Below are 17,383 nucleotides of genomic sequence, written 5' to 3'. Positions count from 1 at the left end.
GTAATACTATGCCCTCACATACTATACCAGACAGAAATAACCTGCTCAAAGCCTGGCAGAGGCTCCAAGGATGTGCAGAGAGCTGGGAAACTGGCATGGAAAAGTATATCCTCCATACTACATTAAACCTGTATTACCTGAGTATGTTGATTTAATAAGAACCTTGATGCAAGTGGACATCCAGTGCATGATTTTATTCTACAACAAGGGACTCACAAATTGCTGATTTGCTTGTAACACGATGACAGGAACTTGTGACAAAAGCAAAAGGGCACAAAGCAATGTCAAAACTCAATGTTCAATAAAAAGACTTTAAAAAAATGAAGCTGACCAAAGTCTGAACAGTGTTTGTGCCCATTTTTATGAAACATCTGTAGGCATAAGAAATCATAAATGTGATTTTACACAAATCAGTCAGTCTCAACTAAACCACAGCCTAAATGAAATATAATTAAAAGAAAATGCAAAAACTATCACTGAATGTGCAGACATACTTTAGAAAATCAGCAGTTGAGTCATTCAAGTTGCTTACAAGCTGCAGTTTTATAAACTGGGGCATAAAATGATCCTGAATCTTCAATAAAGGGCAGATTTCACTCATTTTCCAGCGCATGAAAAAACCTTTTTTTTTGCATAAATCGTTAAGGCACAGAAGCAAGGACAGCTGTGATACACAGGTGTTTCACCTCGACATAAATTCAGGATCTAATCATGGCAGATTTTTTTTACTTCCCTCCCTGGTAACTCAAAAGTATAATTTTCCTCTACAAAAAAATCAACATCAGGTATTTTAATTACAAATTGGCTTCAATAATTTCCTTTTCAAATGAAATAATAAAACAAAAAAGTCCCTCCAAATGTCTTCAATGTGAAACCATAACAGTGTCATGTTATATAAATAGGACCACATTCAAAATCTGGTCTTTCATTCGCAGATCTAAACTCAGCTAACACCCCAATACGTTTTTTTAAACATCCAGGACTATTTAAAGACTACGTTGTTAAGTTGTAAAACTGACAGATGTGTTATCGTCAAGCACAATGCAACAAAGTAAACCAGAAGTCTTTGTAAGGACGGTTGTTTAAATCTCACCGTAGCAGGTTAATCTGTCTTCTGTAAAAACAACCGAGGAGCAGTCTGCCTTCAGCAGTTTAGATTACAGTGCATGTAAACAGGAGATAAACATCCGTGTCACAAGAACTCGAGTCCTCAAGGCCTAGCAGGAAGTGTGAGGTTGCACTGTTGGAGAGTGTGCAGTCTTGCTAGTGGTTAATAAGTTACTCTTGTATAAGCCCAGACATGGTGGATAAACCTGTTCAATAAGTGCTAAGTTATCTACATGCCCCTCCTTCCTCTCTTTTGCAGTCAGCTACGAGTTTCAAGGCCAATACTGACTGAAATACCTCCACTACAGGTTGGCATCTTTCATTCATTTTTACAACGGAAATGATGAGTTACATTTCTTCAAAGATAAAGAAATGGAGGGCTTTTGTGTTTTCTCATGTCATAGATCAGAAGCACATTAAGTATCGAGTGGTCCTAAGAAAGCTTGCAGAGATGGCATGAGTCATTTCACTGTGGCACTTGTAAGCTAAACTTGTTGAGTTTTTAAATTTTTTACTAATTGCACTTAACAATTTGGCTTTATAGTGTTTCTTTCCACACTGTATCCTCAACTGTTAATAGGTCCTCAGATTAAATGCACTGGAGGGGAAGAATCCACCAAACCAAATAAGAAGAGAAAATCAGGCACATACAACCATTGTGATGGTAGCTTTGCATCGCGAGATCTATGTACAAATGCACATTCCCAGGTATCCCAAAGAGAGTACAGAGGAACACGTGAAGTGTTGGCTTCTTCCACTCTGATTGGAGCGTTCTCAGACTAATGTGACCTTTAAACTCCTGGGTACATTCCAACTACCTCCCCCGTTCAGGATGAGCCCATTTGAGGTAAAAGTTGCATCTTTGCACAAAGGTCTAAAGTCAGATTACCTAATCATCAGAAGCTAATCTTAACAGTCAGCCTGATGTCTCAGGATCTGAGCAGACCTTTTAACCAGTGTGTCCCTCATCTCTGACTTGCAGGTGCACTGCTCAGGTTCTCAGTTTGATTTAACACATTTTACAAAGTGTGTTAAATCAAATGTAAAACCACATCAATATGATATGAATATAGTCTGTGCAGTGCAACTACAATCAGTCCACCAACGATGACCTGGAACACCTCCTCGCTCATGTGACCTTCCTTTGTCTCAGTAGTTTGGCGGCTGGTAGCCGATGTCTCCCTGTGGCTGGGGCTGTGGGGTGAAGGGAGGCTGTGGGTGCATGTCGGGCACACTGCCTGGATAACCTGTGTATGTGGTGGGGGTGTATGTGGTGGGGTTGTAGGAGGTGGGGGCGTAGGTTGGAGGGTAGGGGGTATGGAGATCTGCCGTTGGCTCCGCGTACGTCGGGATTGTGACTTCATTCACGCCTCGGCGGAAACGGCCCAGTGCGAAGTAGGTCAGGATTCCCTGCATGATGACAGAAAAAAAATAACTTGACAATGCAGCTTTCTAAACAACTTTTACTTCATACCAGTATATGAAAAAAAAACCTTATATAGAGAGACTTTACACTCTGTCAGTTCCTCAAATCATAACTAAATTACTGGTCTGTAGTAATGCAGTAAAATGCATTCATGCAAGTGATGGCGGTTAGCACTTACAACTGAAACTTTAGAGTTAGTTAAAGAATACTCTAGTAATAACAAGCTGTGTTATCAGCTGTGTTTGGTAGAGCACTGTATATAGTTTATAGAAATAAAAGGTTTGCTATTCAGCAGCTTAGAGGTTCTAACAGCACATCATATGACTTCATGTGTTTTTGACTAAGTGAAAACCTCCGCTCTTGTGGAAAAAAGCCAACGTATTAGTGCAAAAACCTGCAGTTCCTTTAGTGTCCACTTGAGGCTCGCTCCAAAAGCCCTGAGAGTCCCATTAACACCCATATTAAAATGCCCATTTTTCAGCAGAAATAAACATGTCAACAGTCTGGCTTGAAAATCCAATTTGGTATCAATAATATCTTGTATTAATTGGTCCCCTGATCTCACTGACAGGTGGACGCCTCCGCTCCATGCCTTTGTCTGTAGCTACATTGATTGTTGGGACAGCATTTCCAATATGGCAACTTTCAGCAAAAGGCCTTCTTCAGTGCTAAAGAAGGCCATGTGCAGATAAACATACTTTGAAGGACATTTACTGTGCTGACTTTTTCGTCTCTCCAACCGCAATTGTTTGCCTTCAAAAGTCCACTCTCCAAAACAAGGAGTGACGTCACAGAGACTTCGTCCATGTTTTATACACTATGGTTTTTGCACCAAAGCCTTAAGGTAAACTCTGCACAATCATTATTTTGTACATATGAACTAATGCCAGGCAGTGTTTCAAAACAATCAATGGACATTGCAGGAAAGCTGGCTTACAACTTTCCACCAGAGTGTTCCAATCTCATGTCTGTGTATTCACAATGAAGTTGTAGTTAGCTTAGCTTAAGAACTGAAAACTAAAGGGAAACAGCGAGCCTGACTCTGTCCAAATATCACACAAGTCTGAAAACCAGAACCTGTGAAGCTAATTTATTCACATTTTTAATTTGTTTTCTGTAGAAAAATCAAAGTAAAGAAACAACAACTTACGGAGTAGAGGAAGCTAATTTACCTGTTCAAGAAAATGCCCCTCCCACAATCAGCATCACATACAGGTCAAATGGTGAAAGTTTTTAAATCAACTCTCGGCAGTAGCATCATTTCTTAAAGACATAAAGCAATGGTACCTTCATTCTTGATCTATCAAGCTCTTGGTAGAAAAGTGATGAAATGTATATATCCCCTTAAAATCACCAGTAAATAAAGAGGCTAAAGTCAGAGCTGTGGTTTTAAAACAGAGGACGGTTTTCCTGCTCACCCATGTTGCGATGGAGAAGAAACAGAAGGCCACTGTAGCACGTGCAGCATCCACTGGTACTGCTCCGATTTCATGAGTTTTACCCCACTGACTGGCCAACAGGCAGAAACACACAAACCACAGGAAGGTCCACGCCCCTAGAAAACATACAGAGACACAGATGTACAAACACACAGGCCGATATAAAAGACTGTTTCCACTGCGGGAAAAGTTATCAAAAGTGCTCAGCTGAACCCCTGATATGCAAAGTAAACTCCTGTGGAAAAAATAAACAAAAGAACAAAAACATGGTCTATAGAATTAAAAGAGGCTGAGACCTCTTGCCATCTGCTCAAATGACCACAGGCTGTTTTTCAAACTACAACTCCATTGTTTCATGGAAGAATGGCTTACTGTGAACTGTGTCATGTACAGCTGATGAATGTTTAATTTCATCTAAATGTGACGTCGCACTCCCCTCCTCCACCCTGCTGCTCACTCTTCAGTGGTGAATAGTGCATGTTGTGTTACGTCGGGAAAACAGGCAGAGGTTTGTCCCCCATTGAGACAATACTATGAGGCTTTGTGTATGAAACTAAAACTGAAAGGAAAAGACTCAGAGAGAGACAACACAACGCATTCTTATAAACTTCTCCTGCCAGCCCCCTAGAAAAGTATCCATACAGAGTCTTAGTGAGTTTATGTGTGAACGCAGCAGGAAATGTTCAGGAAAATTTCACCTAAAGCGAGCAAGTTGACGCTTGTGTAATGCCATCAGTGTGCTTCATACTCTGTTCTGCTAGCCACTGTTTGTTGGTACTTTGAATATGTCAAATTACATGTGAGGCTGCATGGTGGCGTAGTGGGTAAGACAGCCGCAAAGCAGCTCAAATCATGGTTGAGGCAGAACTGGAGTGATCTGAGTTTCTTCCATTGGTGTTGATTTTCAATGTAAGCTGGGATCGGTTCCAGCCCCCCACGACCCCGAACGGGAAAAGCGGTACAGATAATGGATGGATGGAAATTACATGTGGCACTTACATTAATGCAAAAAAGCATCAGCGTAGGGGACTCTGTCAATTTGGGACTCTGTCTTACTTCCTGAGACCCCCCTCTTGTTCTACTCAGAAAGGTTTCAGGGATAGTGTAGTGGCAATTTCTTCTTGTGTGTCATATGAAAATTGTCACTTGTGTAATAGGAGCCAACCTGTTCGTTCCTGATGCGTTTCCACTTAAATATACTCACAGAGCCGCCGTTTTACATGATTTCTTATTTTATTCGTAAACAGTTTAAATTTGAATATATCAAAACATTTTCTTCGTGGCTCATATATCTCCACCACAGTCCACAAACAAAGACGATCACATTTTTTCTCACCACCTGTGCATCGCGCCCAAATTAACTAACTCGGCTCCACCCATAACACAAAATACCTGCCAAAATAAGCCCAAATAAATCCATTATTCACCATAAACGTTTCCATGTCAAATCAAGTACTTCTCATAAAATAATACTTTTTTCTAACAACACAAAATATATTCTCTATTAGCACAAACTTAAATCATACTTCTGAAACTAAAGGGACCATGATTAAAATGGCCTCTAAAGAAAGGCTGTCCTGACATTTTCCACAAATTGTCTAGAGTAGGCTGCATGTGTAGACGTGCCTTCAGGGAAGATAATGTGGTAAAAAAAATGTTTAAAACAATACAGCGGGTTATGCAAAAGCTAAAGTATGAAAGACACATTAAAAATGGAACAGCCATTAATATAGAAATTCAATATGATAATTTACAATATCGGAGAAATGTGTAGTCCTTGTATGACATATGTGCTATGTATTTAAGATGTTGTGTTTGAAGGAATATAATGTAGATGTAGAAACATGAGATTATGTGTTGGGGTTCATGAGGTGATCTTTTTTCTGGTTAGCTCAGCCTCTTCTCACAGAACCTTTATCGACTGCTCTGCTGTTCATTTTCACCTTTCACAAATACAAAAAGGTGTGCTGTGCGTCCTGAGCATTTACCTAAACCTCCACTGTCTCTGCAAATGCCATTCATCTGCCACTCACCTGAGAATCCCAGGTCGGCCATGACAGCATACTTCCTCTCCTGTGCATTGCTCATATAAGGCACGTAAACATCCAACACCAGGAAGCCCACACACGCCAGGAAGGCGATCACCCCGATGCCAATAGCGTAGTGACACGCCGAGTCGTTCTGGTTGAAGATGCACTTTGCATCCGGATCATGGGGAGAGTTGATGTATCCCTCTGTTGTGATGGAGGCGAACACCACCAAAGCAAATATCTGCAGAGGAACACAGCCTTCAATCATTAGCAGACACACAAGGAGAGACTGTAACATGCTGTAGGCTTTTCAAGTTTACACATTAACTTCACCTTGCATAATTTACATCACAGCAACGTTCACATTCACAAGTAATGGTAATCTTTTAAGATTGTTATCCTGCCTGGAAACTGAGACTTACAATTTATAGGCAGTCCACATTTAATAATTGACTGAAATTTAGTTCAGATCTAGTTTTGAAAAATGTCTCTCCTAGTCATTCAAAAAACAAAACAAAATCTGACATCTGTGCCCGTATTAAAAGAAAATCTGGTAATACTCTCTGGGAGCTGCGATGCATCGGGGTTCTAGCTTAGGAGTGATTTCGGAACATTCTCAGAGCAACTCTGAGCCAGAAAGAGGCATGGTTGAGCACCTAGCTAGGCATGACACATTCTTTCAAAAGCTGTGATTGGTTGATACAAAAAGGAGTTGATAATGGACATGGACAGGGTCTAATCTCAGAAACTAAGACATTGAGTAATTATAAAAACTATTTTATGTAATCACAATCTTTGTTGAATCATCAGCCACTGTTTAAAAGTAGATATCCTACACACTGTTCGGTGTGGCTTTAGGTTATCTATATATTTTACTCTCATTTATTTTCCTTTGTGGTAATTTTAGTACTTAATCTAATTTATATCATTCACTTTCATTCAGTGTTACGAGAACATTTGTCTTTTCTCTCTGTCTTTCCGCCTTTTCTCCTCTGCTTGAGAAACTCTTAATAGGAGCAACATGTAACCGACACATAGCTTTTAAATGGTTACTGCAGTCTCAATTCAAATTCTGCCCCCCCCCCCCGCCCCCTCCTCCCTCGAGTCGATATGCAGGTTGCCATGTCACAGATACTGAAGCTTCAGTGTTTAGCCAGCTCTGCAACGGTCTTGAATCCTTTCTGCGTTCTAACCTCTCTCCATTTTTCAAAAGCATCTCCAGTGTGTGTCCTAGTTTTACCACATTTCTGGTTGTAGAGCTTATTAGAAAAATGCAGAGGCTTTTTAGGTCGGGTAGAATCAGTTATATCTGAACTAGTACACTTGCCCGCTTCCATCACTGCAACACCTTTTGCCGTTTGCCTAGGGGCGTCCAAAACGGCTGTGTGAGGGAGCCTTAAAACCACCTACCTTCTCTGATCAAAACAAATACAGACCATTCTGGACCAGAATCTAAACTTAGAAGGAGGACATACTGGCTGCCAAACCGCTTAATTAGCAAACATCTTCAGGTTTGTTTTTTTATTGAAAGATAATGCTAAATTCACCAGGCTCAAATGATGAGATGAAACATTTAAAGAAAGGCAGAAAAATGTGTATCCATTTCCACTGGTTAATAATGCATAAAACACAGTGACATCATCTCTTTTAGTATTGCTGACTCTCGAGATTCCCCTCGCCTCTTGTGCTCGTCGTCATGTGTTTACAAAGTGAGCTGAATGCTGCCTGCTCCCTCTGACCGTCCCGTGCTCTGTTTCTGTCTGCTCTGGTTACCCACCTAACCATGTGACCCACTTCTGAGTACAGCTGCCTGCCATGTGACTCCAGAGATGCCACCAGCTCGCTAACAGCTCTCATTATGAGATCTGGGAGGAGGATAGAGAGCGACTGTTCAACCGGTGGGAGGGAGGATGAGGTGAGGGGGGGCAGAGAGAGAAACTGGCCACAAAAGTGGATGACAAGATGACACAAAAAGTCCCGGAAAGTAGCAGAAGACGGAGATATTAGGGAAGTGAATACGGGGGAGTTCCGAAACACAAGACACAAGTGTGACAGGAGGATTGTTGTTGTTGCAACCAAAGATGGATGTTTCTGTGCATAAATGTAGAGATAGAAAGTGTGTTGAGTGTCACATGTATAAAAAAAAAAGACCAATTAACTTCTAGCAATCTCTTTGGGCTCTTTTCCCACTATTAAGCATAAACATACAGAAAATATTCATGTTCAAGTCTTTATTTAGTCAGAAAAAGGATCAAGGAAAAGTACAAACCTATCTCAACATCTTTCACAATTTCAGTGAGGAAAAAAGGTGATGTTATGCAACACCTTTAATATCAAGAGCTTCTGGTTTGGCTACTGGTGAAAGCCTTCCATGTTCCAGAAAAGGGTGATGCATTGTGGGACATGTAGGCAGAGGTTGCAGAGATAGAATAATCCTTTCCTGTTTCATAGGTTCTGACTCAGTAAGATTAAAATCACCAGATATCAATGCTTATCTAGCCAGCGCCTATTTGAGACTAGCTGCCCAAGGTGTGTGTGTGTGTGTGTGTGTGTGTGTGTGTGTGTGTGTGTGTGTGTGTGTGTGTGTGTGATAGGTAATCAGTGGAACATATTCACCAAGAATAAAAGCAAGGGTCCACAGGGGGGGTGAGAGGTATCACCTTACCTGCCCACAATCGGCTGTTTACAAGTGACACACACACACACACACACACAGTTTCCTAAACACATCAGATAAACACTGAAAGGTTGAGCCAACCAAGGACACATGCTGTCCTCAGTGTTCATCTCCCTCATTGGATGTGCTACATTATACCGGGGAAGCTGGGTGTTTTCCCCCCGCCGCCTACTTACACATACTTTACACTTCATTAACCAAGTACATCAAAATCAAAAGTAATCCAAGCAGAAGTCTGTTGGGAGAGGATTGCAGTCAGTCCCACTCCTCAAGTCCTACAGTTTTATTTCAGCCAGGAGATGTTTGAGAAGCATTTCAAACCCCAAGCCTTTACTCTGCATGCTCACTGTAACTCAGGGCAAACAGAATTATATTTGGTTGCATAACCAGTCTGGTTAGAATCATTTTGGACTTTTCTCTAACAAGTGTTGAACCTACAAAAACAAATCTGTGTGCCGTAAGATTTGCCTAGCAACAGGTGAAGCTTGCAACAACTCCTGATGAGTTTCCCTGTGACATGGATTCATCACAGTAGACAAAAAATATAAAATAAAAATAAAATATGTGCAAAAAAATATACTGCCGTTTGTACTATGTCTAAGAGATATTTATATTTTTACGTCACCTTATTTAGAAGTCACATTGAAAATAGTTTACAGCAAACCTGTAGTTTAAAAATACTTAACATTAAAACGACCATAATTTATGCTATGTTTAGTTGGACATATATGTGAAGGTGTGACAGTTTTCTGTCTTTGTCCTCTGACAGTAGCGGTGTTGACCTGTGCTGTCGCCGAGCTGCTGTCACACACCAGCTGCCCCGCAGACACGCTGCTGTTCCTGTTGTTCCGTCCAGCACATGGAAATCATTTAGCGCACCTGCTCAGTGACACCACGTTGGAAATTATGCCTGCCTCTTTGGACATTTGATAACTTTTTTTTAAATACATAAACTCATATTTCACAATGCCTCTACTCACCCAGCTAAGAAATCGCACGATAGTTTGCGGTTGTCGGACAAACTTGTTGACGTCGAAGCCTCCTCCAGCGAGCGAAGCCCCGTACGCTGTAGCACCGCCCGTCTCCTCCATGTCTTCGCCCTTCGAGTGGATCCTCCGAGGAACTCTGTGTGGCTTTTCACAGACCTTACTGACTGGACAGCCTCCCTGCGCAGTCAAACTTAACTCCGGACTACGTCTTACCTCTCTGCAGTGTTGCTTCACTTGACGGAGAAGACGAGAGACACCCAGAGGAGCTGCGCGGGCGGCTGCGCGTCAGAGGGGGCGGAGCTGACGGTGAGCGAGAGGCCAAGAGAGCGAGAGGCCAAGAGAGTGATCATGTGTGACTGTTATCATTAACACCAAACATATTAGAGAGAAATAACTATTACCATTTATAAAGACAAGACGTGAAGCGCAGAGTATCACGAGATGTTTATTTAAAGTTTGAACCCTCAGGACTCCTCCACTGCTTCATCCTCCAAAGTCTTCTTCACTCTCACAATTTGGGGCCATTCATCTACTGAGACTTCAGAACCCTGAGATGAGAAACAGTAATGAGGAAGTACATTTGAAAGCATTGTTTTGCAATCTACCAGTAACTTCACACTGAAAGAAGACACAATCAAGTAGATTGTAAAGTTTTTGAAACAATGGTGATTAACTGCCAATAGAGATGCAATGTAATTTCACAGCACAATATAAGACAATTAGTCATATCAAAGTAAAATTACAAAATGAACAGGTCTAGAAGTAGAAAAAATAGTCCGCACACCAGAAGCTGCTCCAATTTAATTTCATTTAATGGAAAAATTACCACCTGTAACGTTTCAGGTCCTCGCCCTTCATCAGACATGAACAAGTGAAATGGACACACCTCTACATACAACCCCCGAGGTCACCTGACATGCCATGTGAAAATTCACAGGTCTAACATTACATTCACCAAGATGCCTCCTAAATCATGGGAAAAATACGGAAGCCCCAAAGGGCATGAATTCGGGCTCGAAACGTTGTGCCCCTTAATGCACATAGCAAATAAATAAGTGTATCTTTGGGAGCCATAGTGTTGCGAGTCTTTGTTTGATGCACCTTAATATGTGATGTGCGTGTGTTTGCTGACCTTTTCTGCATGTCTTTTAAGCCAGGTGTACACTACTTTATGCAACTGTACCTGATTTTTATGTCGCTAGGCTGACACTGAAGTCTTGTAAGATTTCAGTCGGATCGCACATCTTTCGTTGTGCGGTGTACACAATGTGCATGACGGCGATCAGGGCAAGATCAGCTGCTCCTATGGATGAACCTCTGGCATGTTTTAAATTTCGGTGGTACCGTAGGACAGGACTGCACTTGCACAGTGAGAGCGTAGCCACAAGCTGATTCCCAAACTTCAGGCCTTTTTTTCCCTGATTATGCCTGCACAAACTGTCAGACAGTATCTGAAACACTATAGCAACAGCCTGTTCGATTAGTCTCCCCCTCCTATCAAGTAAGTTATGCACAAGAGAATCGTTGGCAGGAAATATAGCTGCAGACATCCAGATGCAGGGGAACATTTGTTATGATTAAACTTGCTAGTGAGGTTGTGTGTGCGTGTGAGAAAGCGAGTTTCTAGCAGTGTTTGTATTTTAGCTGTGCATTAGAGAAAACTGAAACACATTGATCCACCTTCAACCTCCGTATGTCGGAGTTTTCAGAGGAAAATTTACTGACAAATGCCAATGCTCTGTCCTGACAAAACTTGACCAAGGAGTGTGAGCACGAGACCCGTGAGCTTTGGTCTTGCGATGTAAAGTATGCAGTCGTAGGCTACAGCGTTAGCTTACATTTTTCAGTTGTACAGTGTTTTCACGGCTTTAGTAGTTCAACTACTCGAATCACATTGTAATTTAAAAGTTTGTCACACTACCAGCAAGCAAGCAACATGTTTCTAATAGATCAATTACGTGATGTTTATTCCTCTCAAACACTGGACAGAACAGAGGCATCAGAGTTTGACTGTGGACTGATTGATTGATCTGTTTGATCTCACCTGATCAAATTCTTCTCCTCTGGCTGCCCTCATCAAATCCACACCCTCATCGTAATCTGACAGATCCTGTAAGAAGAGAAACTTGAGCTTTTTGTCACAGCTTTGTAAACTTTGAGAAAGCAAGATATTAACTGACCAGCCCTCCTTCATATGCAGGTTTCATTCTCACCATCTCCAAGTTCACCCTGAGAGGAGGAAATGTCAGTAAAAACATCTTGAGACAGTCAGTTTCTTCAAAGTGAGGTAAAGTGCCATATCATAAAATGTTACATATCTTTCACTGAGAACACTGAGGTCATGTGTTGTGTATGATAATGTGTCTTTAACAACCTGAGGATGAACATGCAGTCTAAGTGCACTAAAGTTATGATCAGTTTTAAAAGAATGGTTGAAACATTTTTACTGTACTGAACAAATAAAAGGTTTGACTCTGAGGAAGACGCAATGCCTTGAAACATTAGTCCTTTGCACCTAAATAAATTTGCCTTAAGTGCTCCGGTACTTTCTTTGGATCCAGTCTGAGAGAAGGAGTCCACTGAATCATATTTTGAACGTCTAAAGTCTTTCACTGAGAGCACGGACCTCAATTTGTAAAGTAGCTGAAACGCAAGAGTTTCTTTCAACTTGTTTAAATTTTTCCTTTGAATTTGAACAAAGAATTTATACAAACCCAATTCCTAAAAGTTTGGATTTTGTGTAAAATGTAATGTCACATATTAATCTCCTTTTCAACCAGTTTAAATAAGTCTCAGAGCGCCCCAAAACATGTGAAGTTTCTTGTTAAAAATCATATATAATCATATTTGATCATGCCTATAAACCCCTCTGTCAGCCGTGCTCAGAACAGGCTGTTTCTGTGTCTGTAGCTTTAAATGCTAGTGACCTGTGTTCGACCACACCCCTCAGGAGGGCTTGGGTGGTTCGGGCTTTCTCGCATCATGCTCAATTGTTAATGGTGAGAAAGCAGACTCAGAGAGCATAACAAACACCTAGCTGTGGGGGTGTCACCCACCTGGGGAAGGGTTTACTGCCCCTTGTGATGTCAAACATAATATGTCACCTTTAAATAAAAACACAATGTAAAGATTTTCAAAACATTGAAAACCCCATTTCATTGAAAATAGCACAAATACAGCATGTCAAATGTTGAAACCCAGCCCAGTTCGATTTGTTGCTTTCAACATGTTTCCAAAAAGTCGGGAAAGGGTCATGTTTAACCACTGTGTTGCATCACTTTTTCTTTTAACTGCACTCTGTTCACTTTGTGAAACTAAGGAGACATGTTTCTGACATTTTGAAAGTGGAAGTTTTACCATTCTTACTTAATGTAGGATTTTTATTACACAGCATTAAGGAGCTTGTTTTCAGACAGTTTGACGTCTTCTGTCACTCGTCCTCACTAAGACCTATTTCACAGTGTGGGTCTATCTCACAGTAACTGTCAGTTGTCTTAAGATGGCAAAAAATACTCAACCAAAATGATCAACCTGCTGTTTTTGTCATTGTATCCAAAATAATCTCGATCAAGGCCTCCAATTACCCCAACACTTTTACTACAACATGTATTTATTACTACTGCTGCAATATAACTCTGGCACTTTGTATTCATTTATGTACTAGGTGTGATGTGGATGTTTTTTTTTTTAATGTGCAAATGTTGCAAATTTTAATATTGTACGCAAGTGTCGTGTGTCTATTCACTTCAATGCACCAACAAGGTCGAGTGATCTAAATCAATAAAGACCTTCAACTTGGTTATTTGGACCTCAAACAAAACATTTGTTGTGCTCCATTTTGGCATGTTGCTGTTTATAAATTTTGAATTAAAGCTGCTGTATCGGAATAACGGTTATTACTCCTTTTAATTGCAGATAGTGGATTAGCATTCAGCATGTTGTTCTTGCACAATAAGAGAAAAAATGCTGACTAAGTATCAAGTAAGTCTAACGGACAAAAGGAAGTAGCAGCTTCATTGGAAATGGGTCATTATTCAAAAAGCATCAGACAGTAACCAAGAACTGACTCACATAGACGTCTCACCAAACTGCCTTCGCCCTGAAAGAAAAAGAAAAAACACAAAGTTAAAGTGGCAGTGAGGAGGCAGTGACAGCAGATAAAAACTGGGCATGATGCAAACATTCAGAACTCACTGAACACTACTCCAACCCAACAACAAACAGAGACCAGGAGAACCAGAAATGTAAAACTTCCAAAGACAACGGCCACAACCAGGAAGGGGAGACGATTCAGAACTTCTTTATCCAGATACCTCCTCGTGCTGCTAATGGCGGTGGTGTTATCAAAGCTGTCAGACACCTCACAGTGGTACGTCCCAGTGCTGCTCGTCCCCACAGAGAGCAGAAGAACGGACTGCTCTGGAGGCTGGTGCACCACATAGTAAAAGCTTCCTCGGTCATGTAGGAGGGTTTCATTGAGGAACCATTGGTACAGAGGATGGGTTCCCTTTGCAGCCTTGCAGTAGAGCCTCAGGCCGATCACAGCGTAGTTTTCTCCAACGTCAGTGTCGTAGTGCATCGTCACAGGCCCTCCAACGGGGACTGTTGGATCACAAAAGACATCATAGACATTGAAAAAGTCATTTTTACCACAAACTATTTCTTTTTTTAATTCACGTACCAACTTCCAGAGGAATCCATTCACTGAATGCGATCTCGTCTCCATTGTTAGCCTGGCACTGAAGCCATCCCAAATGTTGGCCCAAGACCAAGGGGACCTTAAATTCTGCATTTCTTTCGCCAACGGTTGTATTAGCAACCAGTTCAGTCCTGTTATAAAGTGAAAAGGTGACAGGCAGAGTACCGTTCGTTGACTGACAGGTTACCACAGCAGAATAGTTGTGGGAATCCTCCTTTAACACGCTGAAGGAGATGTCGGGGTGGGACACCACGTCTGTGGAAGGATGATGCAGAGTGTTATTAAGAAAACGCTCAAATCTGAGAAGAATGCAGTCTCAGAGTTTATTGACAACATTTATCAGCAAACCTTTCACTGTAATCAGGACTTCAGAGCTGTTGGAGGTGAAGACATCTGTGCCATTGAAGGTGTTGGTGGCCACACACATGTACGACCCGCTGTCTTGAGCGGTTGTTCTGAAAGTGATATGGATAATTATGTCAGTAAAATTTCATGTGCCTTCTTTTAGCTCATCTGTTTTGAATATATTAAGAATATATTATATTAAGAGTTATGCACTATTAGAGTTGTTGCTGATCTGATTGTCAAGCAGGCTTGTAGTAGTTCCTCTGCTCCACCTCTTTGCTGTTGATGGACTGATCTAAAGGTTGGTGAAGAGAGCATTTCCAATATGGCAACCGCCATCACTGGGCTTCATAACATGACTTTAGAAACCAATGGGGGACGTCACCGAGACTACGTCCATGACTTGGCCGAACCTCATTCACCAAACCTCCTAATAATAACTTTGGAGATGCATGATGCACACTGGCTCAAAAGATCTTTCCTATCTACGTACATATTTAAAGCTACATCTGAAAATGTAGTTTGAGTGTCAATTGTTAGCTTTTAATTTGGAAAATTCACAACTGACTTATAGCTGACGTTTAGCTGAATCCAGAGTTTCATTCTGTTTAAATTTCTTCACTACCTGGGGCGCTAGTGGCCTTGTGGTAAATTAGTGTGCTCTGTGTACAGAGCTTATAATCCTCAAGGCGGGTAACCCTGGTTCAAATCCTTAGCCGCATGTCATTCCACACTCTCACTCTCTCCTTGATTTCTGACTGTATCCACCCTCCTGTCACTTGCATAAAGGCACAAGAGGCCCAAAAATAAATCTAAAAAAGAAATAGTCTTTACTACCTGCAGTTCAGCTTTGCTACCAATAAACCGATAAATATTTAAACAGCTCCCAAATAGCAAACTACAAGCAGCAATGAAGCAGTGTAGTAAATCTGTTGAGTCTCACCCGGTGATCAGGAGTTGTTCTCCTGCAGCTCTGTGATGAGGCGACTGAGAGACAGGCTGACCGTTCAGCAGCCAGGTGTAGGAAACGTGATTTCCTGCAATAAGTTTACAGTGTAGCTCCAAAGTCTTCCCCTCAAAGAACTCCACGCGACCAGAATTGACAAAAACCTGTGCGCCTTTCACCGGTACTACAGGACAGAAACAGAAACAGACTGAGTTCAGCTCTTCTCATCATGAAGTTCATGATTTATTTTTATTGCAGACATTCTCATCATGCTCCTTTTCTTATAAATGCCTACTATTCAACTGTACTTTAAGTCAGCTTAGCTTATTAAGTATGCCAGCATGCTGTAATTCTTATTGTTAGCATGTTTGTGTTTGGTTAAAGTCGCAAACTCCTCAAATGTTGTGTGCAGAAAAATGCAATTTCTTGAGTGTCCACTTGAGGCCGGCTATAAAAGCCTTAAAAGTCCCATTAACACCAATGATAAATTGATATATATATATATATATATATATATATATATATATATATATATTTGGCTAGCTTTAATTGTAAGAACTTTTTTGAAAAGTGCTGTAAATAAAGTTATGATTATTATTCTCCATTCTTTATACAGTCTATTGTTTCATGTTAGCATCTTGAGCTCACAATAAAATCAAAAAAAAATTCCAAGTATTGCCTCAAACAGCTGCTGCGAGGCTGTAGTAAAGGTAGATGATACCACTGATGTCATGTCAGTTGCAGCGACATTTTGCAAATCACTCACTGAGTTTTGTTCCAATAGAACATGATAGATATATTTTAAGAGTCAGATAAAAAAAGCCATGTACATATGAGACTCACCAACAACTCTCAGGTGGCGTGTGTAGCTGACCGTGGGCTCAATCTTGGAGTTGTTCTGGGCTTTGGCCACACACTCCAGGTTTCCCTCATGGTACTCTCTGATGAATATGGGAAAGGTCGCAGTCTCCCCTGCCAGAGCGGTGTATTCAGCAAAAAGCCTCTCACGGTTCCCCTCCCTGGAAATGGTTCATATAGATTACTATATTGTTAGATGTAAGGGTTGGATTATAGTGAACAAATACTCACTTATATAACTGCAGCAGGATGGATTCATTTTTGGGGTAGTTGTTAAGTTTACATTCAATATCTACAACACTTCTCAGCAGAGCCTCGGGGGGGCTGAACAGTTGTGGACGCCCCAAAAATGACTGAACTATAAATAAAAGGAAACCAGACAAATCAAAAACACAACAGACAGACTAATTAACTACAAAACGGGTTATATTAATTAATAATACATGCAGTAACACACTCTCAAACACTACAACTGACTTACTGCTCTCCTGGCTACAGTAGCACAGCCCTGTGGAGAGGGGAAGACATCAAACACAATCAGAAGTTTCAAATAACAAAATATAAATTGTGCCACAGTGTGTATCATGTCTTGTGTATCAGCTTACCCAGTGTGATCAGAAGGACAGAAGCAAACATCCTTGAAGAAAAACATTAATAGGACTGTGTACCCAAAGTAAAGATAGTTACACTTCGCTGTGTGTTAAAGACGTTTTGATGTGACGGAGGTTTGAAGCGCTGTTGGTGGAGAGAGATAGACACACGCACTTAAGACACATGTGCAAGTAGCTGATAGTGACAAAGTATACCTCCATATCACACACTCCCTCTCTGTAACATTACAAGACGTTTTTGTTTATGTAACCTTTT

General features: G+C 41.0%; 2 protein-coding genes across 2 annotated transcripts; both read right to left on the bottom strand.

Moving 5' to 3' along the window:
• Positions 1–338: 338 nt before the first annotated feature.
• On the bottom strand, positions 339–9,928 carry syngr2b (synaptogyrin 2b). The gene is made up of 4 exons (XM_061050525.1): positions 9,660–9,928; positions 6,006–6,243; positions 3,952–4,088; positions 339–2,517 (listed from the first exon to the last, which is right to left on the bottom strand). The coding sequence occupies exons 1-4, from the start codon at positions 9,768–9,770 to the stop codon at positions 2,257–2,259; spliced, it is 747 nt and encodes a 248-aa protein (XP_060906508.1). The 5' UTR covers positions 9,771–9,928; the 3' UTR covers positions 339–2,256.
• Positions 9,929–10,095: 167 nt separating this feature from the next.
• Positions 10,096–17,357, bottom strand: si:dkey-93h22.7 (Fc receptor-like protein 5). The gene is made up of 12 exons (XM_061050478.1): positions 17,122–17,357; positions 16,998–17,024; positions 16,748–16,874; positions 16,502–16,677; positions 15,656–15,842; positions 14,716–14,822; positions 14,350–14,622; positions 13,863–14,270; positions 13,740–13,767; positions 11,849–11,897; positions 11,713–11,778; positions 10,096–10,216 (listed from the first exon to the last, which is right to left on the bottom strand). Exons 1-12 carry the CDS (start codon positions 17,150–17,152, stop codon positions 10,133–10,135), a joined length of 1,563 nt encoding a protein of 520 aa, XP_060906461.1. The 5' UTR covers positions 17,153–17,357; the 3' UTR covers positions 10,096–10,132.
• Between the last annotated feature and the right edge of the window lie 26 nt (positions 17,358–17,383).

Source organism: Labrus mixtus, chromosome 2 (genome assembly GCF_963584025.1).
Source record: "Labrus mixtus chromosome 2, fLabMix1.1, whole genome shotgun sequence".
In the NCBI taxonomy this organism is placed as follows: Eukaryota; Metazoa; Chordata; class Actinopteri; order Labriformes; family Labridae; genus Labrus; species Labrus mixtus.
Note: the sequence above shows the minus strand (reverse complement) of the source record. Positions and strands in the feature narration are given on the sequence as shown.